At 35.5% G+C, this 9,375-nt stretch overlaps 1 protein-coding gene across 2 annotated transcripts; it reads left to right on the top strand.

The window, feature by feature from the left end:
* Positions 1-1,053: 1,053 nt before the first annotated feature.
* gmppab (GDP-mannose pyrophosphorylase Ab) lies at positions 1,054-5,764 on the top strand. 2 transcript variants are annotated; one of them, XM_081380009.1, is made up of 12 exons: positions 1,063-1,337; positions 1,557-1,654; positions 2,001-2,104; positions 2,246-2,438; positions 2,519-2,578; positions 2,715-2,845; positions 2,944-3,078; positions 3,170-3,267; positions 3,501-3,547; positions 4,014-4,106; positions 4,195-4,363; positions 4,740-5,415. In XM_081380009.1, the coding sequence occupies exons 1-12, from the start codon at positions 1,298-1,300 to the stop codon at positions 4,838-4,840; spliced, it is 1,269 nt and encodes a 422-aa protein (XP_081236135.1). In that variant the 5' UTR covers positions 1,063-1,297; the 3' UTR covers positions 4,841-5,415. The 2 variants fall into 2 exon arrangements, with proteins under 2 accessions (XP_081236136.1, XP_081236135.1); XM_081380010.1 differs by lacking the exon at positions 1,557-1,654 and having other exon boundaries at positions 1,054-1,337; positions 4,740-5,764.
* The last annotated feature ends 3,611 nt before the right edge of the window (positions 5,765-9,375 follow it).

Raw genomic sequence — 9,375 nt, 5'->3', positions numbered from 1 at the left:
CCTGTTTTCGGTCGAAGTCCATAGTAATCGATTGTCGAGTTCACGCGCGTGATCATAGGTAACTAAACCTATGCGTGTGAACTCGACAATCGATTACTATAGACTTCGACCGAAAACAGGAAGAAAATACAGGTATGTGCGCTGGCTGAAATAACATCATTTTTATTAATATCTTTCACATCTACTACAGTCAGATTCACCCGTGATCACTCTGAAGGAATCACTCACATTGGCTGTGCACTTGTAATGACCCATCAAGGATGTTAAGAGGCTAAAAGCAGGTTTAAAACTTGCCCCATTGAAGTCAATAGGGTGCACATTTTAAAAAGAGGATAACACAGTGTAGGCAACACCGATTTTTGTCGTTGTTCTCTGTACTGACAGCACTCCAAATGTACAAAAAAATTAGCTCAATGTTAAAATTGACCGGAGTTCTCCTTTAATGTAAATGATAATGAATAAAATAATTATTAATTATTCTTTAATGATTTTTAAATTATGTATAAGATACATTCACTTGTAGGCTATTCATGGTCCAAGGAAAGTATTTTAGAAATTTCTACATAATGGTTACACATTGATTTTTAAAGTATAAACCTAAACACAAATGTAAAAACCCATAATGATTACATTAAATACAATTTTTTTTATATATATTTATTTATTTTTTACAAGGTTTCTTTTCATTATCTCAGACATCCTTAATTGTCACTGCAGGTGGCACCGAAATACGTGAGAGTTGTAAATAAGACTAGACGAAAAAAAAAAAAAAGATTAGGTCTGCCATCTTGTGGTATATCAGTTGAACCATCTTTCCTCAAGGGAAATGGGGGTAAGAGAATCAAATAAGAATGGTATCTGTCTGTATGAGAATCATGTGGCCGGATTTGTACTCTATATTTAATTCTGTTTAATGCTTGCTTGACCTAAATATGGAACAACTGGACCAATCTGTCCATAAGTTGACCCATATCTCCTCTAAACAGTATCCCCCCAAACAGACGACCAGATTGGGCAGAGGAGCAGACACGTCACAATGGGCGGGGTTACAGTACAATCACTTCCGCATTACTGTATTGAATGGATTTAATAAAACTGGTTTTGGAGTCAGTTTCGTGTTGTTAGAAAAACTTGACTTAGAAGCAGTTTTTTTTTATTTCATCAAACAAAATTTGTAACCATTAATTTTAATAAAAAGATTTACATGAAGTAATCACATTAAAAAAATCGACGTGATATAACCAGCGAATTAAATCCGTGTTTCGTATTGAAGAGTGGACTGCATCATAACTGAAAGATGTTAAAAGCGATTATCCTAATTGGGGGACCTCAAAAAGGTGAGACTTTAGTTATTCTTTGAATGTTATGAGTGAAATATGAATGAAACTGCTACAATATCACATTACGATGACGTGGCGCAATGGACGTGTGATAGCGTCCGGTACAGGATAACTGCAATCAGTTACCGCGTCTTAATATAAAAGTAGCAAATACTAGTAAATGCGGAGATTAAAACTTTATAGAAAACTCTTTTCATTAAAATGCCCTGCGTTCAGGAACCAGGTTCCGCCCCCTGTCATTCGAAGTGCCCAAACCGCTGTTCCCTGTGGCAGGAGTTCCCATGTTACAGCACCACATAGAAGCCTGTGCCCAAGTAAGACACTGATGAATGTTAATTATGTTTTTTCATTAAAGTCTATTAAATTGACGTTACATTCCTAAAAATAAAGGTTCTTTATTGACATCTATGGTCCCATGAAAAACCTTTAGCATCCATGCATGGAACCTTTCTAGTATTGCACATAATGTGTTTTTTCATATAGTGGAAAAAGGTTATTTTAAAAAGTTCTTCATACTTCTTTTAAGTTCTTTTGGAAACACAAAATGGTTCTTCTATAGCATCACTGCAAAACCCCCATTTTGAAACCTTGATTCTTAAGAGTGTATTTACAGTAATCAATATCTATTTTCAAAGTCTGCCATGTTTTATTCTCTTACAGGTTCCTGATATGAAAGAGATCATACTAATAGGTTTTTATCAGCCCAATGACGAGCTAAACCGGTTCATTTCTTGTGCTCAGCAGGAGTTTAAAATCCCAATAAGGTAGATATGAGTTAAAATCAGTGGACATTTTAAATAAAACAAATTTAATCTTTTTTGTATTATATGATTGCTACAATATTGATATTTTGTCTCACACATCTGATAATCTTGTATTTTTTATTTTTTTTTATAAATCTGAAGGTACCTGCAGGAGTTTACTGCCTTGGGGACAGGTGGTGGGATCTATCACTTTCGTGACCAGATCCTGTCTGGGGGTCCGGATGCATTTTTCCTTATGAATGCTGATGTATGCTCTGAGTTCCCCTTGCAGGAAATGCTCCGGTTCCACCGTCAACATGGCGAGGGTCATTGTGGAGTCTTACTTGGAACTACAGTAGGTTTAACTTTAGTAAATGAGAGAGAGGATAATATGATTTTGGGATTTTAATCCAAACGTTTTACAATGTCTCTTAGGCCAATAGAACACAATCTCTGAACTATGGCTGCATTGTGGAAAATCATGAGACAAATGAGGTACTATGAATAAAGATACAAGATTGCTTGCTTGTACAGTAATAATTCATATGAGGTGAAGGTCAAACATTGAATAAATGCCATTAAGAAGATGCTTGCAATCACAGTATGCTAATTATCACTCATTTTCTTTCAGATGCTCCATTTTGTGGAGAAACCCAGTACGTTTGTAAGTGACATTATCAACTGTGGTATCTATTTGTTCACACCAGATATATTTGGCCATATTGGGAAGGTTTTCCAGAGGAACCAGCAAGAGAGGATCCAGTGAGTGCCACTGACATAATTCAGCCCCTAAACCACATTGTATAATAATAGGTCAGTCTGACCTGTTTGCACTGAAATTTGTTTTATTTTTTCCACAGAGAAGAGCTCACTAATGGCAAGCAGATGCCAGAGGTGATTCGTCTGGAACAGGACATCTTTACAACCCTAGCAGGACAGAAAAAACTCTTTGTCTACAAAACACAGCATTTCTGGAGTCAGATAAAGTCTGCAGGGTAAACCTGTCTTTCTTTCGATTATGTTCTTTCACCCCCCCTTGCCACTGTTTCTTATATACAGTACATGATGTTTTATAATATAATACAGGTCAGCAATATACGCTAGTCGTTTGTACCTCAAGCAGTATCATCAGACACATCCTGAGAGACTGGCCACAAACCAAGACAGAACTCCCAAAATAATAGGTATGATGCATGAAGTATTCTCTCTGAACAAGCTTAGCTCTATAAAGCTGTCATTTTATTTAACATAACCTACACTGAAAAAAAAAATTGTAGAAACAATTTTCACTCATATATTGCTAGTAAATTTCACAATAATTACAAAGAAACAGAATTAAAGTAGAAAGGCTGAAAAATATATAAAATTACTTTAATTATGTAAAGTCACTTAAAATGATTGGTTTTTCCACTTTCAGGAGATGTTTATATCCACCCTACAGCAAACATTGATCCCTCTGCTGTGGTGAGTATATGGATAACAGCTTATATAAAGATATATGTGACCCTGGATCACAAAACCAGTCACAAGTCGCATATTTGTGGCAATAGCCAACAATACATTGTGTGGGTCAAAATTATCGATTTTTCTTTTATGCCAAAAATCATTAGGATATTAAGTAAAGATCATGTTCCTTGAAGATATTTAGTAAATTTCCTACCGTAAATATATAAAACATTTATTTTTGGGAGTGAATGCAGCATAATCGCGAACATAAATGGACAACTTTAAAGGCGATTTTCTCAATGTTTCGATTTTTTGCACCCTCAGATTCCAGATTTTCAAATAGTTGTATCTCGGTATCAACGGAAAGCTTATTTATTCAGCTTTCATGTGATGTAAAATTAAAAAAAATTGACCCATGTGACTGGTTTTGTGGTCCATGGTTACATATTTCTATATTGTACTCAATTTGTTTCTCTTTCTTCAGCTGGGTCCTAACGTTTCTATTGGCAAAGGGGTGACGATTGGAGGAGGCGTAAGAGTGAGGGAGTCCATCATTTTACATGGAGCCGTGTTACAGGTTAAGCGGGTTGCTGCTCACATTTGCAACAATGGCAATCAGAAATGAAAGAGAAATTAATGATTAAATATCTGGTTCTCTGTTTCAGGACCACTGTTGTGTGTTGAACAGTATTGTTGGTTGGGACAGTACAGTGGGGAAGTGGGCAAGAGTAGAAGGAACGCCAAGTGACCCCAATCCCAACGATCCTTATGCCAAGATTGACAGCGAGACTCTGTTCAGGGATGGAGGTCTGACCCCATCCATCACCATCCTTGGTATGAAGATCTTGCTTCTATTACAAATAATTCTTGTGATGGCAAAGCTGAATTTTCAGTAGCTATTACTGCAGTCTTTAGTGTCACATGATCCTCCAGAAATCATTATAATATGCTGATTTGGTGCTCAATTTTGAAAAAGCTCAAAAGAACAGTATTTATTTAACAATATTTTATAACATTGTGAATGTCTTTATGATCTGAATAGTGTTTTAAACATATGAATGAGATGTAATGGTAGGAGCAGTCCAGAAGGTGGAGCTGTTCCTTAAGAAATTTTAACAATGAATCCTCTTGCTACGCATTTATGTGGCAACAGTTTTTCAACAACTGGAAGCTTGTCTGACCATCTATACCCTCTATGTTTTCCTTGTAGGCTGCAATGTGAATATTCCATCAGAGGTCATCATTCGAAACTCTATCGTCTTGCCTCATAAAGATCTCAACAGGAGCTTCAAAAACCAGATTATTCTATAGAAGACACTTTCCTCATTTGTCTTTCTGAATAAATACAGTACATTGGGTCATGTAGAAAGTATATAGCGTAAAGATTGCACAATGTTTAATGTTCATTGTTATATGTATTTGGTAGTTACTGTTCAGAGAAAATGAGTCCACTTGTGATCAAATTGTATTGCAGTATAGTATGAATAATATGGTTCAACAATGGGATATTTTCCTGATTATTTCAGGACTGGGAATTTTGTATTTAATGACTTACTCTATGCTGATGTACCAGCCTTATCCAACATAACACTAGATTTAAATTTTATTATTCCTTAATTACAAACCTGTGTTGCCTTTTTAGCAAATTAAGGAGTGAGCAGTGAAGTATTTTTATGGAAACTGACAGATTTGAAGGCACATAGTTTTGGCAGGAATGGAAATGGATGGAGATATGGTTTAGGGGTTTTTGGTAATTATTCCTGTTTTCTGTCACAACCATTTATTAAAATCATTTCAACCACAGAAACATCAGAGCATGTCAAGATTTATTATGTCAAAGTAACAAGTCCACTTTGCACAGAATGAGTTTGATGCTTATATATTTGAAATAAAAAACAATAGAATCAATCCTAACGATTTAAACGTTACTGAAGTTTACATCATACATATATCTAAGGAACAGATCAAAACTGATAGAGCCATATGAGCGACCCTTCTGACTGGAGGGAAACAGTAAGAAAAGACTGACATATCTGTGGTTTCATGCTTCTTTGCCATTTACTTTTTTTGTGGTTTTCTGTCAGCTAACGTGAAATGCAGAATTGAAGGCTTATACAACACATTTTTTGCCATTTCGTTGTTTTTATTAAATTTATTTATTTATTTATTTATGACCAAAGTAGTAATGCTGGAAAGGTGAGATTATCTGCACTGACATTTTCAAATAAAGTATTTAAAAATCATTTCTGTGTCCCAGATACCAAAAGAAAATTAAATGGCAAATGTCGTCTTAGCACATTTCACACAAGCTTTTTTAAATTCATTTGTCTGTCAGATTGGCACATCATTTTGAAGAAACAAATATAACTGACAGGGTATATCCTACAACATTACTATATTAACATACATTTACCACAATATCTGCATTATTGTCATATATATCATAATACTGTCTTTATTAGGACGCATCTGCAGAGTATCACTGGGAGAAACGGTATAACATTTTTTAATAGAAATAAAGTACTTACAAATAATTTGCAAACTATTAGTTTATATTTAATTCATAGGTTATATATTGTAGTCTATTGTTAATTAATATACAAATAGTGAGTTATTCATTCATTGTCACTGTAATTAACTAATTTATTATTGTTTAATTAGCTCATAGAGTTAGATAGTGTTTTTTATGTTTTGTTAACTTATTAACTATAGTTCTCACTTTAGATTAGGTCACGGAAAATCTGAAAATGTAATTTATTAAGTGCTTTAAACCAATCATGGACATTAATTGCATTAGTATTAAGTATTCCCTAAACACTTGTTTACAAATGTTTACAAACACATTACTGTATATGCCCAAAAATGAAAATTCTGTCACCATTTACTCGCCCTCTTGTCGTTCCAAACCCGTAAGACATTTGTTGATCTTCGAAACACAAATTAAGATATTTGAAATGCAATCTGAGAGCTTTTCTGTCCCTCCATTGACAGCTATGCAACTACCACTTTGTCGCTTCAAAAAGTTCATAAAGAGATCGTAAAACTAATCCGTATGAAACGAGCGGTTCAGTCCAAATTTTCTGAAGAGACGTGATCACTCTATGAACAGATTGTATTTAGGCTTAATAAATACTTTGTATAAAGTTTTGTTTACTAAAATAAAAATAAAATGTTTTTTTTTATTTGTCCAATTTTCAAATAGCCTACTTTTTTGTTTTCAAATAAAACTCTTTAACAAAGAATTTTTTTTTTTTAAACCCTGGGAAATTAATGATAAAGATACGTAACACTTTATTTTACCCTGTTAAACATCTTACATGTACTTACTACAGCAATAGCAGTAAATTATGCATAATTACGAGCCACTAATCCTAAACCAAACCCTAATTCTAATTTTATAAAGTATATGTTGTTAATTATTATTATTGATTTTATTATTATTATTATTACAGTACTTATTTGTATGATTACACTGTAACAAGGGCACCTTAAAATAAAGTGAGTTCCAGTTCAAAAAGTAGAGAATTTCTGCCTTTTATCCACACAATAGCCTCCAAACTCTATGCAAATTTAAAGGTGCTCTAAGCGATGTTGGGTGAAGTCACTTGTTGACGTTCGAAGAATTGTCAAACAAAACGGAGGCTAGCTCGACCCTCCCTCCTCCTCATCCGGTCCCCTCCCTCTCCCTTCCATGCTTCCTGAAACAGTCATGAACCATTTAGAAAAACCAAACTGGATTTGCCCACCTGTCCAGCAAAAACAGAGCCACCTGAATGTCGGATTGGAAGCCCTTCTGCCAGCGGAGTTCTCGCCACCTTTTGAACGCTTTTCCGATGTAAATTCAGGACTTTGCGCGTTCCTTCTCCTTTTCCCTAATCTTTGTTCATCGGAACGTTGTCTCTGGTTGTGTGTCGGCCATATCAAAATTCTCAAGAATATACAATTTTAACGTTAGTCGTTGTTAGGACATCTCCCCTCTAGCTAACTTAACTCTTCATGCTTCTCTCTCCTCCACTCCTTCATGTGCACGCGCACTAACCCCCCAACCCCCACCCCCAAATCATTCTTGTCGGTTATTGGCTGAAACACTGTTTGTTATGTTTCGTGGCCCAGGCTGGGCCAGTTTGTTTTTCTTGCCGTTTGTGGAGCCTGGGCGGCCAAACCGCATTTTTTTTACAGTGTGTTCAGGGGACAGGCAGCTAACGGATAGTGGGGAGATGTTTGCTGTATGTGACAAAAAATGTTTTGGCCTAAAAAACGCGTGACATCGCTTAGAGCACCTTTAATAGTTAAATATAGTGGGATTTTCTTTGGTTTAAAAATATTACATTTGCCCCCAACTAGGGTCTCCTATTGAATCTCAGCCATTTCCACCACTGGTTGTTGCAGTTCATATTATTGACCATTAGGCTAAGCCTGGGTCCAAGGCTGATTTTTTGAGTAGTTCTGCACCAGAATTATGTTCAGTCAGGATATATGGAAATAATAACCAAGTATCAGAAGACCAATTCTTTTTACATTGGCTTGCGTTAGCTCTGACAGAAGACTGGATTCTGTAGTTTTTTTATCCTTTAGAATAAACCACAGAGTACCTTCTAAATTTGAAATAATGCTTCTTTGCTATACAGATAATATGTAATTCAGAAAGGTGACAACCTCCTCCTTCCTCGTAAACATGTTGATTATTCACAGAGTGGATCGGGTCAGAGAAGGTTTAATGGCTCCTTTGTGAATGGATTCATGCAGCTTTATCTTTACACTGACTCTCCTCAGACACAGTGCATAATTCCAGTTTAGAAATAGAGTTCTGTGTTCTTGTTCAAAGCCTTTTCATGTCAGATTATATATATATAATAATAATAGCTTAGTGGTGGTGGTTATGTATGCATGTTTGTTAAGAAAAAAAAAAGAGTGGCTTTAAATGCATAACATCTCAGAGTTAAATAGCCTATGTTGCAGAGCCAACAAATACCAGGGTGGATCTGTGCAGAGAGTAAATAAACAAATTAAAAACAAATCTATACTTCGACCAGAAGCACTTCTTATAACTGAAAATATAATTTTGAGTCAAAACAGAAGATAACACTAATTGGTGTAAACTCAACTGTACAGGTATGTGTGATGCGACAATTGACATCATTACAGGAGTATTAAAGGGTTAGTTCACCCAAAAATGAAAATTCTGTCAGTAATTACTCACCCTCATGTTGTTCCAACCCCGTAAGACTTTCGTTCATCTTCGGAACACAAATTAAGATATTTTTGATGAAGTCTGAGTGCTGGATCACTCCTCCTGCAGGCTTATGGACACTATAACTTGCTGGCCCAGAAAATGACGACGAGAATACTTTTTGTGCGCAAAAACAAACAAAATTAAAGCTGCAAGCAGCATTTAGCGGGGTTCAAGCATTTAGGGTCTTTAAGCACATAAGGCAGTTTAGTGAGTTGTCTGAGTTTTTGTTTAGGATTTACAGGCTTTTGAGTGTTTTTTGCCATACCCATTTTCTAAATGATCCTGTTATGGCTACCCAATGGGTAAAGTTAAAGTTTTTTATATAATTAATAATCTAGAGCTTCCAGAGAATTGTACTGCACTGGTATATTTCCGATCGGGCGAAAAACCTAGGACTAGTTCGCAAAAGTAGGTTTTTAACATAATCGCAAGTATTTAATGAACAAATTAATTGACAGCAGTAGTTCTTGAGGCAAAGTTGTTCAGTATGAGGAGATCTATCAAATGATATGCATCACGTGATTACATAGCCGTAAAACCTGTTAGCGTCAACTAGTGGCTGATTTTTCAAAATTCTTACAGACCTCTAGGGCCACGAGTCGAACATGCCCAC

The sequence above is a fragment of the Scardinius erythrophthalmus genome (genome assembly GCF_964197995.2).
Source record: "Scardinius erythrophthalmus genome assembly, chromosome: 12".
NCBI lineage: Eukaryota > Metazoa > Chordata > Actinopteri > Cypriniformes > Leuciscidae > Scardinius > Scardinius erythrophthalmus.
This window is presented reverse-complemented; position numbering and strand designations above follow the sequence as displayed.